Raw genomic sequence first — 25,046 nt, 5'->3', positions numbered from 1 at the left:
CAAAGGCACGTGCTCAGGAGCCGGCATACCTGGGGCCCTTGGCAGACGCATCAATTAGAAAGTGGGAAGCAGTATTTTCCTTGCTAATTCTTGGCTACCGGCTAGGGGTTACTGAAAACTCCCTTTTCCCCCTCGGAGCTAGGCAGTTTTGAAAAATTGTGAAATTATGAATTCAACCTTGTTTTCAATCAAGGGAGGGGGGGAAATGGTTTCCAGCGTGCAAAGCCTGTGCGACGTGTAGCGAGGACCGTGTCTGCAGAGCACCCACTGCCAACCATGGGTACTCGCCCAACCCAGGTGAGGGTGCCCTGGAACAAGAGGGCGCTAGGGGTGAGGGTATCAGTGAGGCAGCTGCTGCGAGACAGTCCCAGCCCCAGAAGAGGGACTCCAGTTAGAAAGGAGGGAAGAGCCCTGTCTGTCCCCCAAGGTTATTTCATGCAGGTTGAGGGCAGTGGATAGCAGTCTTCCACATAGAAGATGTGAGGTATTTGTCAGGTAAGGCTCTCCTGCACCCCGGAGGCTGGGTTCAACGAAACTGAAACCCCCGTTGCCTGCCCTGGGTGTGTAAGCTGAGTGCATGCTCCCTGATATGCCAGTCCCTGTGCAGAATGTTTCCACGCTTCCCTCTCCCTCCTGGCCCCTGCATTTGCGTGTGCTGCCTTGGGACTGGCCCATGTGGATCTGTGCAGGGAGCTCAAGCCTTTCACCAGTTTTCACAAGAAAATCTGCCTCCAAGCGTGTCATGCATTTAGCGATGTTACTGACGATTGGCGAGGCTATGGGAAACGGTTGCTTTATAGACACACAGAGCCTTCCAGCATCTTGTGGGTCTATCAGGGCTTCTCTTTCCTCTTCCCTCTGGAGATATAAGCAAAGTTATCCCCTTTCCTCCTACAGGAGAACCCCTTCCTTGCACACTTGGGTGCCCATGGAGGCGCACATCCTCACATCCCCTGACAAATAAATTTCTCTTCCTAATGAGAATTCTGGTGAATACAATGTTCAGCTCATACATAAATGTACACGTGGGTGCCTCACAGAGCACTTAAAACAGTGTTATGTAGACTCACAGAATCATATGTGATCATAGCCAATTCTAACTGGAAAAGTGCTCAGAGACCCGCTAATCTGTTTATTTACAATTGAGGAAACAGATACCCAGAGGGGGAAAGGACTGCCCAAGTTCACCATGAACTAGTGGGAGAGCTGGGATAAGAACCAAGACCCCCTGACTCCTGTCCCAGACTCTTTCCTCCAGGCCACCTGTCTTTAGGAGCCCCCATCACCAATTTCTCTAAAGGCTGCTTTTGGGAAGGGATTTGAGCACCACGCAGGCACACTCCATGGTAAGTCCTGTTGATACAGTCAGCCCTGCAGTATCCACACATTCTGCATCCACGGATATGGTGGGCCAACTATACTACGTCATTTTATATTGTAAGGTACTTGAGCATCCTTGGATTTTAGTATCTGCAGGGGTGTCCTGGAACCAATCCCCCGCAGACACGGAGGAATGATTTACTCCCTATCATATCTTGCTCAAGTTCATCCCTTCCCATCCTTTCCTACTGCATTGGTGGGGGTGAGGAGGGAGTAGAGAGATAGAAAGTGAAACAGTTTGATCCGGATTCATTGTAGCTTGAGCTGTTGTAACTATTTGCTGACTTGTTGGATAAAGTCAAATTAAAATGAAGCTAAAGAATGTTCTTTGAAGATTATAATGCTTAATATTTGGGAGGCTTTGGTTGGGACACAACAAGGCTGGTGGGAATTGGTACAAAGTTACTCAAAAGTAATTTGGCAATAGGTATTGTAAACTTTAGTACTCTTCATATACTATGTTTTGCTAAACTTAAACTGAAGGATAATGTGATATAGCTTCATGCATGAACCTTAAGTGAAGAGCCTGATGGATTTTTACAAAGTGAATATATGTAGGTACCCACCGTCCAGATCAAGATATAGAATTTTACCAACATCCCAAGAGGTCTCTTTTGTGCTGTCTCATGATCATTACCCTCTAAAAGAAACCTATATTCTGACTTGTATCACTATAGATTAGTTTTGCCTGATTCTGAAGTTCATGTGAATGGGTCACAGAGAACCGTATCTGACTTGCAGTCACATTATATCTGTGAGACTTATTCATGGTCTTGCGTGCATTGATTTGTTCTTTTTCACTGCTGGATAGTATTGCATTGTATGAATGGAAAACTATTTATCCATTCTACCAGTGATGAACCCTTGAATGGTTTCTAGTTTCTAAGTATTAAAAATAATGTTGCTGTGTTATTTTGGGACGTGACTTTCGATACACACATACCTGCACACACACAAACACACACATACTTCTGAGTCTACGTTTGGAGTAGAATTTTGGGTTCATAAAACATGTGTATGTTCAGCTTCACTAGGTCCTGCTAACAGTTTTCCAAAACAGTTGTACGAATTTACACTCCTGCAGAAGTATGTGAGAGCGCCAGGAGCTCTTGGCAACACTTGGTATCAGTTCAAAAAAATGTAAACATTCTGATTTTAGGTGATGGTATCTCATTGTGGTTTTAATTAGGTTTTCATGAATAACTAATTGGCCCCTTGGGTATGCCCTTTTGTGAAGTGCCTGTTCAACATTTTTCCCATGGGGAGGGGGGTGGTGTCTGTCTTTTTCTTATTGATTTGTAGAAGTTCTTTATATATTCAGTATACAGGTTCTTTGTAGGAGACATGCATTGCAAATATCTTCTCCCCTTCTGTTTGTTCATTTAATCTTCTAATGATGTCTTTTGATGAACAGTATTTCTTAATTTTAAAATAGTCTAATTTACTAATCTTTTCCTTTATGTTTAGTGTTTATGTTTTGTTGAATAAATCTTTGTCTATCCATAGCCATAAATATATACCCATGTTTTATTCTAGAAGCTTTATTGTTTTACTTTTCATATGTAGGTCCATGATTCACCTGAAATAGAATCTTGGGTGTGGTATGAGATCAGAGTCAACGTCCATATTTTCCATAAGTTTGTGCAGTTTATCTAGCACCATTTATTAGCAAGAGCGTTTGCCCCTGCTACACTGTAGTGGTATGTTTGCCATAAACTAGGTGACTGAATAGGTTTGGGTCTGATCAAATTTGTTATTCATGTCACTAAATCTTAATATATCTATATTAATTTTATATCTGTATTATCAGTTACTGAGAGGCATGTTTCTAAACACTGTGCTATGATTATGGATGTGGTTTTTTCTCCTTTTAATTCTTACTGTGTTTGAGGCTCCATTACTAAACTCATTTGAATTTAGGATTGTTACATGTTCCTGTTGAATTGACCCCTCTATAATTATGAATTGTTATTCTTTATGTCTAATAATACTTCTGGTCTTAATGTCTATTTGATCTGATATTAGTAGACCTCTACCCGCTTTTTAACATACCTATTTATTTTTTTAGTATTTTTATAGATACGTTTTCTCATCCTTTTATTTCCACCTTTCTGGGTCCTTATATTTGTGTCTCTTGTAAGCAACATGCATTTAAACAAATTGAGATTAATCATCTTTCTGTTTCAATTGGAATATTTAATCCATTTACAGTTTTTGGCTCTTATGGATAAAGTTGCAATGAATATTTTTATACAAGACTTTTTGTGAGTACATGCTCTTTTCTTGGGTAAACATCTAGGAATGAAACTGTTGAGTCATAGAGTTGGCATATAATTTTATTATTTTTAATGATATTGAGGCATAAGTTATATACAATAAAATAGATTTGAAGTATACAGTTCGATGAATTGCAACAAATGCAAACACCCATGTAACCACCACCTCATATTAAGATATAGATTATTCCCAACACTCCAGCAGGTTTCCTTGTACACCTTGCCTGAGATACCGACCTGATCTCTATCACCATAGTCTAGTTATTCATGGAATCTGACAATATGTAGTCTTATATCTTGTTTATCTCAAGCAAGGTAATGCTTCTGAGACTCACCCATGCTGTTCTATGTATCAGTAGTTCATTCTTTTATTTATGAATAGTATTCTGCTGTATGAATAGAATCACAATTTATTTATGGGCATTTGAGTTATTTCCAGTTGCTATCTTTTATGAATAAAGCTGCTACGCACATTTTTGTGCAAGGTTTTGTTATTGTTTTTGTGTTTGAGTTTGTGGTTTTGTGTGTGTGTGGCCTCATTCATTTCATTCTCTTGGGTAAATACTTAGAATGGAATCATTAGGGTACAGTGAATTATATGTGTATTTATAATAAACTGCCAAACTGATTTCCAAAGTGGTTTGCATAATATTATATCAGCAATGTATGAGATTTGCAGCTCCCTCCCGTCCTCTCCAACGTGGAATATCCCCCTGGTGTCTCACTATGATTTTAATACACATGTCTCTGATGAGCAGTGATGTTGAGCACCTTCCTCATGCTTATTGTCCATTCATAAATCTTCTTTTTGAAGCGTCTTTTCAAACCTATGGCACATTAAAAAAAACTGGGTGGTTTATATTTTTCGTATTGATTTGTAGTTCTTTATATATTCTGGATATAAGTCTTTTGTCAGGTATAGTATTGTGAATAATTTCTCCCCATCTATGGCTTTCCTTTCATTTTCTGAGTGCACTTGTTAATAATAGTGAATAGTTCTTTGAAGAAAAGAACTCCCTAAATGCCCAACAATGTTATGCAGGACATGGGAATAACGCTGATGACATATGGCTGGATTGAAAAAGGAGGATACAGAATTATACTTGCAGTATGACTTTAACTATTTAAAAATATGCATTGAAAAAAAGGTGGAGGGAAACCCACAAAACATTGCTTTGGCTGACTCTGGGTAGTGAGGTTATGCTCTCCAGCATTTTTTTTTTTTTTATTGTGGCAAATACACGGAACATAAAATTTACCATTTTCACCATTTTAAAGTGTACAATACAGTGACATTAAGTACACTTACAGTGTTGTGCAACCATCACCACTGTCTAATTCCATAACTTTTTCATCACCCCAAGTGGAAACCCTGTGCCTATTAAGCATTCCCTCCCAATTCCCTCCTCCCACCGGCCCCTGGAAACCACCAATCTGCTTTCTGTCTCTATACGCCTGTTATTTTTAAAAAATGTACATTTGTTTTACTTTTTCTGAATTTCTGCTAATGAGTGTGTGTTTTGATATGAGAAATAAAGCAGAAACCAAGAATAACAAAGGATGTCTAGAGAGGGGAACAAGTAAGTTGTACTGAGTGAGTCCTAAGCTCTGTGTCAGAGGGCGTGAGGCAGTAGAATTCATTTTGTGACAATAGCTAAGTGTGTTCAGCTCTGACTGTGCTGAGTACCCTTCTTGCCTGATTCCTCTCACGTATATCTTGCCACCACCCTGACAGCCAGGTTCTAATATTATGTCCCATTTATCCGTGAAGCTGCATCTCCTCCCCTGGCCCCATTTTCTGTGACTGCTCCACCATACTGGGAGCTCCATGTGGACAGAGACCATATTGGTTCTTGTTCTGTCCAGTATGGCTACAGCTCATCGTTGTGGTCATTAAGAGTTGTGGAGGAAATGCATGCCTGTGTGCAAAAAGCGTCTTTGCTGAGACTGGAGAATGAAACGAATCAGATGGCTCTCGAGGGGTAGCCTCAGAGTCAAAGGCAGGCTGGGAGGAAGTGCAGCTCAGGGACCAAGTCTAGCACTGTGAGAAAATATCTGAACGGTAGATTCATGAGGTCCCTCGTGGCCTTAATGACCAGGGTGGGAGGAAAGAAGTAATAGCAAGTGACATTTATACAACGTGTTACAGTTTACATAGCTCTTGCATGCGCATTACCTCATCTAATCCGGAAGGAGCCTAGGGTGGGGTTTCAGCACGTGGCCCCGGAATTTGCTTGTCTGAGTTTGCGTCCTGGCTCTACCACTTACTGTGTGACCCCGGAAGAGTTATGTACCCCATGTTCCAGTTACCTTACGTGTGCAGCGAAGACACTGATAGTACCTGATGCATAGATTTGTTGTGATGATTAAATAAGGTAGGTGCTGCCCATAAAGCATCTAGAATTGTGCCTGGAGCCTAGTAAACACTAATTAAAAGTTGGCTGTTATTACTTAATCCTCTAAGTAGGCCCTGGAGATATGTAGACAAACCCCACTTTATGGGCAGCTCAGAAGGATGGAGTGACCTGTCTGAGGGCACAGTGCCGAGGTGGGAGTGGAGAGGCAGGGTTTGGACCACATCTGTTTTACCCCAAAGCCCTGACCTTTCAGCTTCTTCATTTCGCCTCCGTTGATGTGCACTTTGCCTGGGCTCACAGGCAAGAGAAGTAAATTCTGCTGTAGCTTGGCCATGCGCCAGGGTGTTAAAAAAGATCCCTTGTCTTGTCTAGAGCTCAGATCCACGTGAGGTAGGATAGCTGAGAAAGCACTTTACACCCTGCTGGAGTGTGATGAAAATGAATTGCTGTTATCGGTACTTTAACAAAGTATTTAAAAAATTTTTCCTAGCACTGGTTTCCCCCATTCTGCTAACAGTACCCCGATTTCCCTTGGGGAACCACGGCTCCCCGCCCCTCAGTCTGTGCTTATCCCTTATTATCCCTGGCTAGAGAGATGGGTGTATGAGCAGGTCTGGCCAATGTGAGCATTGCATCACTTCAGCCACGAGGAGTAGCTCAGGAATGGTATGTGATCCAAACCGAGGGCCACCAGGTTCAAATGCAGGACTTCGAGCACAGCTCTCAGGGAAGAGGCATTTCTTTTCCTCTGGGGAGAAGGAGAGGATGTGATCTAGCCTGGAACTTCAGAAGCCATGCTGCCTCCACTGTGGGGACAGCATGCCTGAGAATGGGGCCAGCCCAGAGGCAAACGGGGGCGGGGGGGGGGAGGGGGGGAGAGGGAGGGGGGAGGGGAAGGGGAGGGGGAGGGGAGGGGGAAGGGGAGGGGGAGGGGAGGGGGGAAGGGGGAGGGGGAGGGGAGGGGGAGGGAGAGAGCCCAATGTCCCTGGATTTACCTGAGCCTGTGTTTGGATCTACCTGGGCTTTTCTGTTATGCTTCCTTTTCTAAGCACCTACTAGCTTTCCTAGCACTGTGCTTTACTGTCATCATGTCCTCTTAGTGTCTCAACAGCTGCTCAGAAAAGGGTAGTAGCACTGTATGACAGGGAGGGAAACTGAGGCTCTGAGTGAGGAAGTGATTTGGCCAAAGCACTCAGGTAACTTGGGGCCTTCTGCTGAAGGCTCAGCCACTGGACTAAGGAGGCCAGCAGCACCGTTGGACTAAAGCTCTGGCCCTGCCCTAAGGCAAGGATGCTCCTCCTCCTGGAAGTGTCAGGATTTGGATGCCCCAAAAGGCGTCTTCTTTGGTTTCATCCCTCAATTATCCTTCTGACAGCCAGATTTGAACCAAATTGGATTTAGTGCTTTTCACAATTTTGTTGAACAAATCTGTGGATTAAGGGAACAGATTAACTCCACTTTTTTATTTGACATCATCAAAAATATGACATGAAGACTGGAAATGAACCTTCCTGGTCTTGGAATAATTTCAATGGAGCCTGAGTCCCTCCTTCTTAAGGGTTTTTTTTTTTTAAACCTTATTCTCACAAAGACCTTTGGGAAGCTGGTTCCAAATTTTACCTGAGACCTCAGATCTGACCCTTGGGTTTAGTTTGGGCTACAGTACCCATACCTGAGCTGTGATTCTAGCAGGAAGGGCCCCTCTCTGCCCCTGCCCATCGTTCATCTTTTCTTCCATTTCTCCCATGATTTCCTCTCGGCCATAGCCTAATTCAAATTTCAGCATTTTTCTATAACTGGACTAACAGATTTTCACGTTAGTGCCAGCTCAAGCGCCCTATCCCTTCTCTGAACTCTTAGTCAAGTCAATAAATATTTTACTCATTTGTCAATTAGTTAGGTGCCTTTGGTACTTCACCCAATGGCTTTTAAAACAAGCTAGAGATTTCTTTTTTTCCATCTTTGTTTCTTGGCTTCATGGTAGACAGACCAGCTCTATGTGGGCAGGAAATATGACTTCTACTTCTCTATATATGTACCTGACATGTAGTATTGACTGCCTTCTAAATTTAATTGGCATATGATTCCTTAACAATAAAAGGATAACATTTTAAAGAGAGAAAGAGATTATCCTGGCTGGACTTAACGGAGGGGAGGCTGTAAAGCACATTGGGTTAGTGTGAGGGCTTTGATGCCAAGACGGTGTGGGTTTGCATCCTGGCTCCCCATTTACTATGGTATGATTTTCACAATGATAGACTCGCTCCCTGCCTCAGTTTCCCCTCCCCAAAACTGGAAATAACAATAGCACTTGACCGAGCCCCTAAAACAGAAATGCAGGAAGCATTTTCTAAATGTCAGCTATCACAGTTTTCTTATTTCTTCCCGATAATCATAATATGCTTATGAACTACTTAACGGCTAACATGCAAGTGGACTTTACCTTACCTAGGTTTTGTCTAGATTATCAGATTCTTATCTTTAAAACATGAATTATCTGAATGATTGTGGGTTTTTCCCCCATTATATAATATATATAAGGCGAAAGAACAGAAAAGCAGCTGACCGAATGCAATAAGACGAGCAAATTAAAAAAGTAGAATGAATCAGTGTTAGCCAAAGAGGGAGCATGAGGAAGGCTGCCAAATCTATTAAGTAAAAGAGAGAGAAGGGAGAGAACCATCAATTACAATTAATTAAAAGTTTTTAACTGTTGTAATGCTGACCTCATGCTCCAGGTGCCTGAGACAAAGGAAAGGAATGTGAATACTTGAGTGGTCATGACATTTTTCCAACTGGCCACTTTCCCTTTAACCAGACCAAACCTGTCTCTTCCATCTTGCCCCCTTGGGCTACCTGGGTCAAAACCCGACTCATGGCTCAGGTTCCTCCTTGCTGAAAAGAGAGGAAGTCCTGAGGCCTGGCCAACAGCTTTCTAGACTCTTCTCCCACATTCTCATCCATCAGCAGGTCCCACTGAATACATTTTCAGAATGTCTCCTGATTCTGGGCACTTTTCCCCCACGCCAAGCCACCATTTCTACCTGGAACTACAGTGATTTGCTGAGTGGTCTCGTTTCCACTCTTTTATTTATTATTCTCTGAAATTGCCTTGTCCTGACTTTTCTACTTGTTTCTTTCATTTGTTTTCACCATTAGCCTATAAACGTCTCATTCATCGGTGGCTGGCACATGCGTGGTCCAATCGATACTTCTTTCTTTTTAAAAAAATTTTTATTGGAGTAGGGTTGATTTACAATGTTGTGTTAGTTTCAGGTGCACAGCAAAGTGAATCAGTTATACATGTACATATATCTATTCTTTTTTAGATTCTTTTCCCATATAGGTTATTACAAAATATTGAGTAGAGTTCCTTGTGCTATACAGTAGGTCCTTGTTGGTTATCTATTATATATATAGTATTGTGTATATGGGTTTGTTTTTGGCCGTGCCATGCAGCGTGCAGGATCTTAGTTCCCTGACCAGGGGTCGAACCCGTGCCCCCTGCATTGGACCACCAGGGAAGTCCCTCACAGTGTGTATATCTTATTCACAATCTTGATTGAATGGAAGAAGCTGGGAAGAGTTTCCTTCTTTCTTTCTTTTTTTAATTGGCGTATGGTTGATTTACAGTGTTGTGTTAGTTTCAGGTGTACAGTGCAGTGATTCAGATATATATTCTTTTTCATATTCTTTTCCCTTGTAGGTTATTACAAAATATTGAGTATTGTTCCCTGTGCTATACAGTAGGTCCTTGTTGGTTATCTATTTTATATATAGTAGTGTGTATATGTTAATCCCAAACTCCTAATTTACCCCTCCTCCCTTTGGTAACCATAAGTTTGTAACCAAACTTTCACCTTTGGTAACCATAAGTTTGTTTTCTATGTCTGTGTGTATATTTCTGTTTTGTGAATAAGTTTGTATCATTTTTTTAAGATTCTGCATATAAGTGATATCATATGATATTTGTCTTTGTTTAACTTACTTCAGTTAGTATGGTAATCTCTAGGTCCATCCATGTTGCTGCAAACGGCATTATTTCATTCTTTTTTATGGCTGAGTATTATTCCATTTTCTCTCTCTCTCTCTCTCTCTCTCTCTCTCTCCACACACACACACACACACACACACACACACACACACACACACACACACACTACATTTTCTTTATCCATTCATCTGTTGAAGGACATTTAGGTTGCTTCCATATCTTGGCTATTGTAAATAGTGTTGCTATGAGCATTGGGGTATATGTATCTTTTCGAATTATGTTTTTCTCTGGATATGTGCCTAGGGGTGGGATTATTGGATCATATGCTAACTCTATTTTTAGTTTTTTAAGGAATCTTCATACTGTTCTCCATAGTGGCTGCACCAATTTACATTCCCACTAACAGTGCAAGAGGGTTCCCTTTTCTCCACACCCTCTCCAGCCTTTATTATTTGTAGACTTTTTGACGATGGCCATTCTGACCAGTGTGAAGTGGTACCTCACTGTAGTTTTGATTTGCATTTCCCTAATAATTAGTGATGCTGAGCATTTTCTCATGTGACTGTTGGCCATCTGTGTGTCTTCTTTGGAGAAATGTAGAGTTGCCTTCTTAAGCAAAAGCCTTTTTCTCTTCTCAAGGGAAATCTACTCTGTAGATATGAAAGTGGGCCCCTTAATAGGTTTACTGGGCAACATTTTGCTAAAATCATTGAAATTAGAAGACTTCAAAGTTATAGACGGTAGTCCTACTCTTATTTTGAAGTGTGTCATTTGTATTTTTCACACCCAGGAAGTGAAGGCAGAGAGTTAAATCTTCTCTGTTTGGGCTGCCCCATGCATCTATGTGGTTCCAGTGGTCAAGCCCCTCCCACCTCATTCTCAGCAATTGTGTTCAGCCTTTGAATGTTTGTCTCACATAATTCTGCTTTGCTGATATAGACTCTTGGGGCTCCAGGTACGAGGGTTGCCGTCACTCTCTCTGCCACGTCTTGACCCCATTGGGAAATGTAAATCAGGTCATCACATGTGGTCCAAAGCCTCTTGTCAGGAAGGGGCCCAGGCTGTTTCTTGTATGAGCAGCTCTGTCCTGGAGCACCCGATCCTCCCCAAGCTCACTCAATCCAAAGGCTGCTTGGCACAGAGCCTGGCTCAGCACCAGAAACTCCAGTGAATGAGATGGGCCAATTTTATCCCATCCACTCCCCCTAGAGTTTGACCTGGGAACTACGGGCAGAATCACATAGTCAATAGAAGTTAGAAGGTCGTGAGGAAGAGAGAGGCCTGTGAGACTAGGACTGAATCAGAGTTACGAGGATTCAGAAGCAGAAGCATGGAGCTCAAGAAGGGATACACAGAGTGGAGGGCAAGGAAGCCACTGGAAGCAGACGAGATGGAGCTGTCACACAAAGGGAAGCAGAGACCCGGAGAAAGGCAAGGTAAAGGTGGAACACTGGAGAGAACCCAGATTCTTGCAGCGAGGGCTCCCGGAGTGCCTTGGTGGATACCTTCGGTTCATAAAGACCTTCCTGTTCCAGTCTCCACCATCCCATGTCATGATATGCTCTCAGTTCCTGTGAGATCCCGGTTCCCTTGTTGGGCCTCATGGCCTGAGCCACCCTGAAGGGCTCGCTGTTCTTTATGGGCTCACAAGGCAGGAAACCAACAGAAACCACCGTCAGTGGGTCCCTATTAGGCACTTTTTGTGGGGGGGGGAGGGGAAGATGAGTGGCATCCAAGAGCTTTCAGGGGACTAACTCCTCAAAGGCTCTGGTAATGTCCACGGGGGTGGTCCTAGTCCTCAAGGATCTAGGCTCTGCTTTCTTTTTTTTCATGTATCCCCCAAATTACATATATAAACATCTAAACTGTCTTTTACATATAACAAAATATATAAGTACATATAATATATAAGTATCATATAAGCACATACATATATATTACAGATACAGGAGAATTACAACTTGGTTTAAAGTCTAAAGTGTGTCTTAGGCTTAATTGTGTATTGTATATTGTCATATTTATGCCTGAGAACCCTTTAAAGTACCCATAGAACATACATGATATACACGATTTTGGATTTATAACTACAACTTGTATGGTAATAGTAAACATGAACACCAGGAAATATCAATCAACCTCTTCCTGTAGAACTCTTGCTGAAATAACTGCAAATGAGAAAAAACAGATTCTGGTTCCCACCCCCAGGCAAACTGTGACCATAACTTGCAAAGAGTTTTTCCAACCCAAATGACAATTGATTCATTCCTTCTGGCAAATGGATTGCTGTGACGTTCCCTGTAAGTCAGATATCCTCTGAGATTATTTTAACTGGAACCCTCATGACTTTTCAAAGATTGGAGGTGGTCCTAATAATTGGCAGATATAGAACAATTCCATTAAAATAAAAAACAAAAAAGTCATAAGAAGGGGAAATAAATAACCTAAAGAAGTGAGGCCAATATAAGTCCTGTAATGGACAGCTGAACTCTGAGTTTCCTGGAAGTCAAGGGAAAAAGGGAAAATCCTAGACAAGCATTCTCATTGCTTAATAAAAATAATCAAAAGAGAGAGGTTTTCTCTTGGCACTATTTTTAAAAACTTAGGGAATTCCCTGGTGGTTCAGTTGTTAGGACTCTGTGCTTCCACTGCAGGGGGCACAGCTCCGATCCCTGGTTAGGGAACTAAGATCCCACAAGCTGTGCCGTGCAGCATGGCCAAAAAGAAAACAATTCAAAGTCACTCACAATTTCATCACAGCGATATTGTTATTTTTGCTTGTATACACTATTCCAGTCCTTGTCTGCAAGCAAAATAATGGGTAATTTTATTTTAAAAAATATTTGAATAGGCAAAACATTCACATAGTTTGAAAATAGGAAAGTGTGAAAAGTAAACAATGGAAAGTTTCCCTCCCGTCCTTGTCATAAATTTGCCCCAGTTCAGCTCCCTTCAAGCTCCCCCTGTTTTGTATCCATCTAGAGTTTTTATGCGTATTCAATCACAACTTCTCGTCATCAACAGTAAAATATGGACTCATTTCTTTCATTTAACAACATATCTTTCAGGCTTTTCCATATCAGTAGGAAAGCCTCCTCTTCTTTCTCTTTCACAGCTACAGGGTATCTCATTGTTTGGATGTACTTACCAGTGCCCTACTGATGTCATTTTCATTTGGATTGTTCCTTTTTTTTTTTGCTATTAGAAGCAAAGTGTGTAACTTCACAATGTGCATATATTGATACATATGATAAATCGCTGAAGTTGATTGCTGGGTCAAGGGATAAATGCATTTGTGAATTTGATAGCTCTCACCAAATTGCCCTCCAGAAGGGTTCTGGAAACTTACGCTTCTACCAGCAGTGTCAGAAGGTTGAGTTGCCGCATACTATCTGTATACTCTAGACCCAGCCTCCTCCTGCTGACTTCCAAGGAGGAAGGAAAAAGGAATGTGAAAAAGGAAGAACTGTCTATCAGGTACTACTATATGCCAGACATACACGATACATACACGTTTGATCCTCAGTGTAACCCTGTGAGGCAAAGTCTGTTTCCCTGATTCTTATTAATGAGATATTTTGTTGCAGAGAGGTTGAGGAGTTTTGCACAGTGACTCAAGTAAAGTGGAAGAGAAGGGTCCTGACCCTCTGGCTGGCTCTGAGGCTGGTGTTGGTTCCTGTGCACCAGAGTCCTGCTACAAGTGATGGTATCTCAGCAGAGCCTGGTGTCTTCCTGACCTGGGTTCAGCTTTCATGGACCAGCAGTGGTGACAACTAGATTTCTCAGTGTCTCAACTACTTTATTTTCTTGGCTGCCTTAAACTTCAAGTGTCACAGCTCAGCCCTACTTAGAGGAACCCCTGGGAATCTTTGCCCCCTTCCACTTGGTCTCCTGCCCAGGTCCCAGCCCTGGCCCCTCACAAGTGATTTTTGAGGGTGGCGCTGGGTTCCTCTGGGTACCCGTCTCCCAGGAGGGCATCGAGCCACTCCTCCAGGTCTTGCACCAGCTGTTCCAGGTCTCGCACCCCTTTCTCTAGCTTCTCCACGAAAACATGCAAGTTCTCCTTCCACCAGGTCCTGATGACCTTGATTGGCTCTTCTGAGGGGTCATTGGTCTGGTATTCAAACACCTGAAAGGCAGACACTCACATTGCATCTTGAGCCTTTTCATGTAGACCCTCCCTTGCCACTGGTTTCTAAAAGTTCCCCGAGCCTTTGCAATGCTTTCCTTCTGCCCAAAGTACCCATCCCCACCTTCTCCACCCGGCCGAGACCCATCAATGACACCTCCGGGAAGCCTTCTCAGATTTCCTCAGCCAAACTTGACGTCCCTCAGTACCTTCTTGAATATGTTACCTGGGAAGTCATAGGATTCTGGACGTAGTTACATTCTCTGATTCTTTCTGACACCTCCCAACTTCTTCCTGAAACAGGCACAAACACCACCTCTTAATAAGGGAAAGGAGAGTGAGTTGGAATAAACTCGGTTGATCATCCCAATGGGATGAAGAGGATGGGAGAAGGCAAGCTGTGGAGGCCCCCTTGGCATGCGGCCATCTCCAGAATATGCTCCTGACTCTGTGTGGACATGGCTCCTTCCTCCTTAGATTCCAGAATGCTCACCTGATATTCCTGTGCCCACATATAGCACCAAGATCAGCAACGCCAACAGTGTCTGGGGGCAAGAAGAGGAGGAGGGAGGAGGTAAATTTCTGGAGGGCATACGTGCATCCCTGCTTCCCTCACAGAGGGCTAGGCGTGGGGCTGCTATAAGATCATGGTTAGAGCTTAACTTTTTTCTAATTATCTAAGTCATGTGTACTTACTACAAAACCCGCAAATATTGCAGAATTAGGTAACATGGCAACTTACTGACATTTCATTGGTGTTTTCCCTTTCTCCCTGCTGAGAAGGAAGGCCCACCTCTATTCTCATTCCTTGCCTCGCTTTTGCATGTTTTCTTTGAAATGATCTTTAAAAGGAGTGGACTTTATTGAGGTATAATTCACATGCAGTAAAATGCACATTTTACACGGACAGTTTGATGAGTTTTGACAGATGTCTGTGCTTGTGGACTACCACTCCAATCTAGATGTAGACCATTTCCATCATCCTAGAAAGTTCCTGTATGTGCTTTTGCGGCCAACCCCCTCTTTCCCCCCGCCCCTGCCATAGGGAACCGCTCATCTGCTCTCTGTCACTGTGGAGCCGTTTTGCCTGTTCTGTAACTTCACATCAATGAAACCATATATTATATACTCTTTTGTTGAGCTATTTTTACTCCACATAATGCTTCTGAGATGTCTCCATGTTTTCATGTTTGAGGTTATTGATGAGTAATATTATATTGTATGAATATAGAATATATGTGTGTGTGTGCGTGTGTGTCTGTACATATATGTGTGCTCTCAGATGGACGCCTGGGATCTTAAGGGGTTTCATGGTTCTAGCTGGATCAGAATTCCATCCACCTCCAGCACTGCTGGACTTCCAGTATCTCTGCTCTAAACCCCATAGCAGCTGCTGTCTGGTAAGCCGTGGGTAATCTAATCCTTTGCACGCAGCCCACAGCCAAGAAGTCACGGAGATCCCCGCCTGGGCTTTCGGGGTCCTCTCGACACACAGCTCTTCTTCCTCTCCAATGCCTTGTCCTACGGAGTCCAGCTGCTTCAGTTGCGCAGACTCTCTGCAGCTCAGCAGGACTGCTGGGCTCTGTTCGCCCTCTGACTCTTGGTGCAGCCGTCGTTGGGAAAGAGTTGAGGCAATAACCAGTTTTCTTTTCTCAGGGATTGCACTTTTGTGCTGTCTGCTGCCCTCACTGGAAAATAGTTGCTTCATTTATTTTGTCAGTTTCATGGCTGCTTACAATGAATGGGAGGGCTAGTTTAGCCCCAGTTACTGTGTCAAGGCTGCAGTTGGAAGTCTACCTCTTGGGGTTTGGGTGCAGGACTGAAACGGCTGCCTGAAGACAACATTGCTCCCTGGAACTTGGGTCAGTCCAAGACCATAGGAGATTCTGATGGGTGTGCCAGGATCAGAAGGGGAGAAAACTGAGAGCCTTTTGGAGAGGTGGGAGAAGATAGAGGGGGAATCTGAGTCTGGGAGGGGCCCAGTTCCCTCTCCTGGGTGGCCCTTGTGGTGTGGCTGGGAGGTCTTAGCACAGGGAATTCAGAGACAACTGCTTTCAACAGACAATGTGAGTTGGGACAGTGATGGTGTCAGGGGCAAACAAAAGTGGAGAGAGGATTAAGGTGGACACAGTAGTGACTGACATTGACTTTCCCCCCAGCTCACTGGATGTGGGCTGAGCCAGATTTAATCTGACTTGAAATAATACATTTCTTACGTACCTGTCTTTGTGAAGCAAGATTTAGACTGGCTACCATAAACAAAGAAGATAAGAGATTTGCATAATTTGTCTCTTCCCTGGATAGCTTTTCAAAAATATATACTAGCAACTATATTATTATTAACTGTAAAAAAAAGTAAAAATTAATTACGTAGCAGCAACGTGACTGAGTCTGTCACACACACTAGGAGTGAAAAAAGCCAGTCATGAAGGGACACACTGTTTGATTCCATTCCCATGAAATTCAGGGACGTACAAAGCTCGTCTGTGATGATAGAACTCAGAATCGTGGTTATGGAGTGTGAGCTGGGAGGGGCCTTGGAGGAAACTTGGACATGCTCTATAGCTTGATCTGGGTAGCAACTGCCTGGGTGTGGACACCCAAGGTGAAATCATTGTACACTTCAGATTAAGGCACTTTTTAAATTCCTTAACAATATTCCCTGAGACTCTCTTTATCTAAGACACATAGAACTGACTCATTCTTTGTAACGGCTGATGAACATTCTGTGGTCTGAAAGCTCTTCTGTTTCTTTAACCACTCCTCTGTCAATGTGCTTTACAGGATGGTGTCTTCACCAGCATACTTGCTGCTATATTTTTTTTGTGTGTGTGCAGGGTGGAGACAAAGGCAGGGAACAGGGACTAAAATTGAGTTTTAGTCCTTCTCTTGTGCTATTGTGGGGCCTGAGCCAGATCATTTCTTCTCTCTGAGCCTCAGTTTCTTCACCTGTAAAGTGGATTTTGATATATGCTGAAAGGTCTTTCAAAAAGGCAAGGTGGGGACTCTGTCATCAAATTGATTTGGGAAATGCTGTGGTAAACAAAGTTATGTGGATTTCCTTGCTGCAGGACTTGTCAGAGCCTTCATTATGTGAATGAGCTGTGTAAATCTCCAAGAAGGGAACAAGGGTATCAGCATTCCCCAAACCACAGAAGCTTTTAAATGACTTTTCTAAAAGGAGCATTCCTGGGGTTTGAGATTCGTGGGACACTTTTTTAGCAAAAGCTGCAGCATAATGGGAGCCCCGCAAAGTCCAGCATAAAGGAAGCGTTGGAATGTGTGTTAAATGTATGAGTGAACAAATCTTTTGAAAACACATATAGGTCAGTCATGTATCGCTCTGCTTAAAACCCTTCAATGGCTTCTTACTAATCTCAGAATAAAATCCCACCCCTTTCCACAGTGTGCAAGGCCCAGATGACCTTCCCAGCCTCCTTTTACATCCTTCCCTCAGTTCTCCACCTGGGAGGCGGTGGAATGCAGGGTCACCTTGCTAAGGGTTCTGGAATCAGATGGCCCTGGTTTCAAATCCCAGTATATCCCTGCTGTCTGGCCTTTTGCCTTTCCGACCTCAGCTTACCCATTTGCTAATAATTGCTTCTCGGGAATGTCATGAAAGAGAGAGGGGTAGAAGCACCAGGCTGTGCACATAAGTGCTAACATTTTCCATTTTGACAAAATCCTATGTGAGGTTTGAATTTCAGCCCTAAGAAGAAAAGCTCCACGACCTCTCCAATTCAGGTGTATTATCCTGTTTATTTCGGTTCATTCATTCATTCATTCATTCATTCAGCACCTGTTATGTACCAACCACTATTCTAGGCACTAGGAATACAGCAGGAAGCTAAATAAAAATCCCAGCCCTCCTGGAGCATAGCTTCTGCTGGCAGTGTGGAGAATTAAATAAGAGTGTCAGTAATGACTTCTAGAAGAAGCTCCTGAGCCCTGCTGTGTTCCACCAGGTTGGGCTCTAGGGAGAGTCGGGCTGAAAGCCCGTTCCTGACTTTGAGGGCCTTACAGTCTTCCTGGAGTGTCAAATGGAGTCCAGATGGGAGGAAAGCCATGTACACCTGGTCTGGCCTCACCTGTTTCTTGTCCTCAGAGTGACCTCCCCTTCTCTCAGCTGCCACTCGCCCCCTGCTGTGCACCTGTTGGATCACCATGATCTCAGGTCAGGCTGTCTGGGTGGAACAGGGTACCCTCACCTCCCCGGCCTCTGGTCACCAAGCATCTCTCAAGCCATGAATTCTGATGTCACAGAAGGTGGGGACAGTCAGGCCCCCACTCTGCACCACCCTGGTGTTTAGCCCCAACTTGTTTTTCATATAAATGTAAAAAACAAAGACCAGAAAGAAATACACTGAAAGATTTTATTTCAGGATGGTGATTTTTCTGATCCTTTTTCTTCTCTTTTCAAATTTTTTTATAAGATGCATGTCTTTAAATAAAAAAACAATAAAATATTTTTAACTGAATTTATTGAGATAATTTTAGATTCACATGCAATTGTAAGAAATGGTATAGGAGATCCTGGGTACCCTTTACTCAGTTTCCACTGATGGTAACATAGGCTCTTGCCATGGATACAATCTATCAATCTTATTAAAATCTCCCCAGTTCCACTTGTATTCATTTGTGCGTGTATTTAATTCTAAATAATTCTGTCACATGGCTAGATTTGGGTATCCACCACTACAGTCGTGATACAGAAGAATTCCCAAACCACAGGGTTCTGTGTTGCCATTTGATCCGTGCCCCCTCCCTTCTGCGCCCCCCTCTCCACTGTCTCTAATTCCTAGCAACCACTGATCTGTTGTCTATTTCTAAAATTTTATCTTTTCAAAAATGTCGTATCAATGGAATCAAATAGTCTGTGACCTTTGGAGACTGGCTTTTTGGTACTTAGCATAATCCCCTGGAAATTCACCCCGATTATCCTGCATCGGTAGTTTGTCCCTCTCTTTTTGTGTGTAGTATTTCATGGCAGGGATGTGCCACAGTTTACCCACTGAAAGACATCTGGGCTGTTTCCAGGTTTTGGCTTTTATGCGTAAAGCTAATACGGGCTTTCTTGTGTAGGCATACCTTGTTTTATTGCACTTCGTAGAGACGGCATTTTTTACAAATTGAAGTTTTGTGGTAACCCTGCATAGAGCAACAACATTTGCTCATTTCATGTCTTTGTGTCACATTTTGGTAATTCTTGCCATATTTCAAATTTTTTCACTATTATTATGTTTGTTATGGTGATCTGTGATCAGTGATCTTTGATATTACTACCACAACTCCCTGAAGGCTCGATGGTTAGCATTTTTAGCAATAAAGTATTTTGAATTAGAGTCTGCACATCATTTTAGACATAATGCTGTTGCACATTTAATAGACTACAGTATAGTGTAAACATAACTTTTATGTGGGCTGAGAAAGCAAAAAAATTGTGTGACTCGCTTTATTATGATATTCACTTTATTGTGGTGGTCTGGAACCAATATCTCCGAGGTATGCCAATACAGGTTTTTGTGTGAACCTAAGTTTTTATTTCTCTGGGATGTGTAAGAGGACAATTGCTGGATTATGTGGTAATTGCATGATAATTTTATAAGACACTGTCAAACTATTTCCTAGAGTGGCTGTACCATTTTACATTCTCATCAGCAATATAGGAACAATACCGTCCCTCCTCATACGCCCTAGCATTGGTGTTTTCATTATTTATTTTAGACATTTTAGTAGGTATATAGTGATATCTCATTGTGGTTTGGATTTGCATATTTTTTTAAGGTTTCCCTGTTTTTTTTTTAGATGTTGAGTGTAGGAGTTTATTAATTAATTAATTTATTTTTGCTGTGTTGGGTCTTGGTTTCTGTGCGAGGGCTTTCTCTAGTTGTGGCAAGCAGGGCCACTCTTCATTGCGGTGCGCGGGCCTCTCACCATCGCGGCCTCTGGCTGCGGAGCATAGGCTCCGGACGCACAGGCTCAGTAGTTGTGGCTCACCGGCCTAGTTGCTCCGCAGCATGTGGGATCCTCCCAGACCAGGGCTTGAACCCGTGTCCCCTGAATTAGCAGGCAGATTCTCAACCACTGCGCCACCAGGGAAGCCCGGATTTGCATTTTTTTGATATCTAATTATGTTGAACATCTTCTCATGTGCTTTTTTGCCATCTGTATCTCCTCCTCAGTGAAACGTCTGTTCACATCTTCTGCTCATTTTCTAATTGGAATGGTTTTTTTACAGTTAAGTGTTGAGAGTTCTTTGTATATTTCAGATACTAGCTGGATGTATGGTTTGTAAATATTTTCTCCCAGTCTGTAGCTTGTCTCTTCATCTGCTTCACATGAACTTTTGCAGAGAAAAAGGTTTTAATTTTGCTGATGTTCAACTTATCAATTTTTTTCTTTTGTGAGTCATGGGTTTTGGCGTCAAATCTAAGAACTCTTCACTAGCCCTAGAAGCAGGAGATTTTCTCTTATTTTTAAAAAGTTTTATAGTTTTATGCTTCACCTTCCAGTCCATGATATGTTTGGAGTTAATTTTTGTATAAGGTGTCAAGTTCGGATCAAGGTTCATTTTTTTGCCTGTGGATGTCCATTTGCTCCAGCACCATTTGTAGAAAATGGTTTCATTTCTCCTTTGAATTTCTTTTGCATCTTTGTCAAAAATAAGCTGAACATATTTGAGTGGGGCTATTTCTGGTTCTCTACTCTGTTTCATTGATCTATGTATTGATCCCCACACCAACACCAACTGTCCTGATTATAACTATACAGTAAGGCTTAATATTGAGTAGAGTGATTTCTCCCACTTTGTTCTTTGTCAAGATTATTTTCAGCACTTCTAGGGCCTAAGCCTTTCCATATAAACTTTAGAATAAGATGTCTGTGTCTACAAAAACAAAACAAAACAAAACCTTGCTAGCTGGAATTTTGACAGGAATTGCATTAAACCTACAGATCTCTTGAGGGAGAACTGTCATCTTTATTATGTTGTGTCTTCCAATCCATGAATGTGGTATGCCTTACCATTGATTTAGTTTTTCTCTGATCAGCATTTTGTAGTTTTCAGCATACAGATCCTATACATGTTTTAAGTGTATATTTAAATATTTCATTTACTTTGCACTCCCCTCATATTTTAAAAGCCTCCATCTACCAAAGAAATTTCATGTGTTAAGAAATCATTAATTTTCAACGTCTTGGTGATCTAAGTTTCCCGAAGTGACACACACAAAGTTCCTGATTAGCACCCAGATAACTTTTATTAATTGAGCACCTACTGTATGCTAGGCATTTCACTACTTTATTTATTACATCTTCTCCAGGCTATAATTCTGTAGATAGTTGGGGATTAAGTCTGTTTTACTAGCCATTGTATCTCTAAATCCCATTTTGCAGCCTGTTACATACTAAATGTTCAGTAAAAATATTTGTTGAATGGATGAATAATGAGCAACTTCAAAATGTGGGTTCTGAGAGGCCCTGAACTATGTCTGGTGAATACATTTTTGTATTTATAGTACTTGGATCAGAAAATATTTGTTGAATGAGGAAAGCAGGTGGTATGATTTTAATTTTACCAATGAAGAAGCTGAGGCCCAGGGTAGCCGAGGAAGGATATTCGCCACAGTAGTTATCAACTCTGTTCCAGACCCCTGTTAAGTGCGTTCCATACATTATCTCATCTAATCCTCATAACTGCCCTGCAAGATTGGGGCTGTCTGTCTGTCTGGACGTTACTCTCCTTATTCAAGATCATACACTCTGCTAGGGGTCTGAGTGCAGGTCTATTTAACTCCAAAGCCTTTTAGTTTACCCCAAGGGGTTAATGTAATTTCAGCCAAAAGCCAAGAAAATTGCCATTCTCATTGTCCTTTGTGGCTTTACTGTGGGTGAGTAGATGTGTCCTCATTAAGCTTTTTGAAATATCAAAAGTAGCTATATTCCCTCTTTCCTCTTCAACTTCATGACGACCCCAGTTTGGCACCCAGGAATGTCAAGCCATCTCCATCCCTTCTTCTTCCCCTTTCTCCTGCATCTCCTTATTATTATTATCATCCACAGCTAAGATACATCAAGAAATTACTGAGCACAGGGCTCTATGCAAAGTGCTTTGTATGTGTTGACTCACTGTATTATTATTTCAACTCTGGATGGCAAATTATATTATTATCTCCATTTTACAGATGAGGAGACTGAGGCTCACAAGGGTTAAGTCACTTTCCTAAAGTTACAGAGAAGCAGGGCCGAGATCTGAACTCCGTGGGTCTGATTCCAGCACCCAGGGTCTTGACTGCCATGAGATACTGCCCCTTCCATGGGAAAACTCAAGACCAGAAAAAGAAAGGGATCTCCCCAAGCCATTCGGAAAAAAGAGACCAGATCTCAAGTCTCTTGCTCCCACCCGGGGACTCTTCACAAGGCCATCTGCGTCATCTCCATGGTCTTGCACATGGGCAGCTACTGGCTTCTTGGGTTTTACCTCCAGGAAACGTTTCAAATGTGAAATGCAGTTACTCCAGGACTGCCCATTAAACTAATTGTGGCATATCGAAAGTAATGAATTACAGCCATGGAAAGAGAAGACAACCGGAAACATTTTCCTAGAAACCCAATGAATTCTTCCAGGAAACTGCTCTGAAGAGCATTGATGAGTTGGGGAGCTTCTGTGATTAGTTCTGAGGGCCAGTTCCTGGGGCAGGAAACTGAGGGAAGCCAAGCATCCCTGCCCGGCCCTCAGAGCGCCTGCCCAGAAGCCGGTGTGGGCTGCGGGCTGGGGCAGGGTAGGTGCTAGGAGCTAGGGCTCTGGGTGGGGTGCCTCCCAACCTCCCCTGCCAGCCAGCACTCCACTACCCAGTACAGGAAGAGGGAGGGGATGAGAAAGGAGGGAGGGACCGCGGACTAGGGAATTAGGCTTCCTGAGTGAACGTGGGAGTGAATGGGGGAGTGGGGGGATGAATGGAAAATGTGTGAGTGAAAAAAGAGTTCCAGGCAAATCACTAATGGAAAAATTATACCGTTTGCAGGGAGCAGTCTGCCCATACCTACCAGGCGGTGTCCAAGCAGTGCTCTGTGCTTGAGTTCTGTCTCCCAAACACATGTGGGTTCGAATCCTTGTGTCATGGTGTTTCTGAGTCTCAGTTATCTGAAAAGTGAGACCAGTAATAACGTATGCCTTGTGGGGATACTGGGAGGGCCAACTGGGATAATCTAACTGGATAGGGTCTGGTTCAAAGTAGGAACCCAGTTAGCCCCCCTCCCTCTCCCCTTCCCTCTCTCCCTCCCTCTCTCTCTCCTTTCCCCCCTCCTTTTTCTTCCTTGCTTCTCCAGTCTTTATAGACTGGCTGCTCCAGTGCCAACTCAATGCAAAAGTCTCGCCCAGTAAATTTAAGAAGGCAAAAACTTTCTATGAAAAATCTATCCAGAAAACTGATACACGTGGTCTAATAGGCAAGCCTGGATAAGAATGGGTGGGGCCTAGTGGGGTATGGAGAAGGGAGACTGGGATGGCTCCATAAAGGAGGCCGTTTTGGCTAGCTGGAGGGGAGAAGAAAGGGAATCTGGGGAGACTGAGCCCCCTGGGCAAAGACCTCCCAACCTGGGTCTTACACTGGAACCCAGTCCTAACCTGGGTCTGACTTGCATGTGTAACAAGGATTACAAACTCAAATGCATAGAGGTACTGAACAATTAATAAAATGAGAGGAGTGGGCTGGGTGTACAACAAAAAGGCCTGGTGGGGACTGTGGCAAATTATAACATGCATGTCTGGAAAGGCCAGCCAATTGTCGCCGTGAGAATGTAAGATCTGGTGTCATAAGGTCTTCTGACTTTTTTCAAGAGAAGCTAGAAATTCAGTCTTTTATGTGAAATCTCCTGACTCGTAAATGTTGGTAACAAATTCAACTTTAGGAAAAAAACAAAAAACGCACTGTATGGGTGAAATGCAGGTCACTGGTTTATGAACTCTGATTTATTGTATGTCTGCTGTGGGATGGGCGCTGTGCTGGGCTCCAACATGGCTTGTCCCTAATTTTCATAACAGCCTGGCCTTGTGGGGCTTCTTACCGACGATGGGAGGCAACAGAAGTCCTTATCATTCACTAAATTTAGAAAAAGTAAGTTTTGGAGGGAGGTCCAAAGGGAATTCCTGGAAAAATAGATGGAGAGCCTGGAGATCCAGAGAGAGGAACCACAGGCCAGGGCGTGTCACAGGAACATTCTGAACCTAGAATTGTATGAGGGCAAATGTTGGATCCCAAAGACATGAAAGAATTCCAAATTCTCTTGGTGTCTGCATTAGCTACCTATGTCTTCTATAACAAATTGCTACAAACTAAGTGACTTAAAACAACAGAAGTTAACTTTCACACAGTTCTGGAGACCAGAAGTCCAAAGTCAGTATCTCTGGGCTGAAACCAAGGGACTGCATGCCCTCTGGAGGTTCTAGAGGAGAATCCCTTTCTTGTCTCTTCCAACTTCTGGTGGCCGCCAGCATTCCTTGGCTTGTGGCCCCATCACTGCAGTCTCTGCCTCCATGGTCACATTGCTTCCTCTTCTGTGTGTGTGAAATCTTCCTCTCATAAGGATACATGGATTGCATTGGGGCCCACCCAGATAACTGAGGTTCAAAATCCTGAATTTAATGACCCCTGTAAAGTCCTTTTCTGCAATATAAAGTAACAGTCACAGATTCCAGGAATTAGGACATAGATATCTTTGGGGGACTTGTTCCAGCCCACCACAGTGTCTGGGACATTCCCGGAAGATTCAAAGCTCTGGACTGGGGCAATGGCTAGACTGAGCCTTGTCACAGGCCTGGCCCCTGGCCACCCCCGAGGTAGGGAGGAGAATCTGGGCTTCTGTTGCTTCTGCAGAGTGGGAGATAGGGCTGTGTCTGGCCCCCACTCCTCCCA

The 25,046-nt window shown here is 43.0% G+C and overlaps 1 protein-coding gene across 1 annotated transcript; it reads right to left on the bottom strand.

The window, feature by feature from the left end:
• Positions 1–13,920: 13,920 nt before the first annotated feature.
• On the bottom strand, positions 13,921–18,299 carry SMIM23 (small integral membrane protein 23; the record flags this gene model as incomplete). Its single annotated transcript, XM_082650351.1, has 4 exons — positions 13,921–14,133; positions 14,360–14,427; positions 14,627–14,678; positions 18,222–18,299. The coding sequence occupies 4 exons, from the start codon at positions 18,297–18,299 to the stop codon at positions 13,921–13,923; spliced, it is 411 nt and encodes a 136-aa protein (XP_082506477.1).
• Positions 18,300–25,046: the final 6,747 nt, after the last annotated feature.

This window comes from Grampus griseus, assembly GCF_964374135.1.
Source record: "Grampus griseus genome assembly, chromosome: 3".
Lineage (NCBI taxonomy): Eukaryota > Metazoa > Chordata > Mammalia > Artiodactyla > Delphinidae > Grampus > Grampus griseus.
The sequence above is the reverse complement of the archived record's forward strand: the minus strand, read 5'-3'. Positions and strand labels throughout refer to the sequence as shown.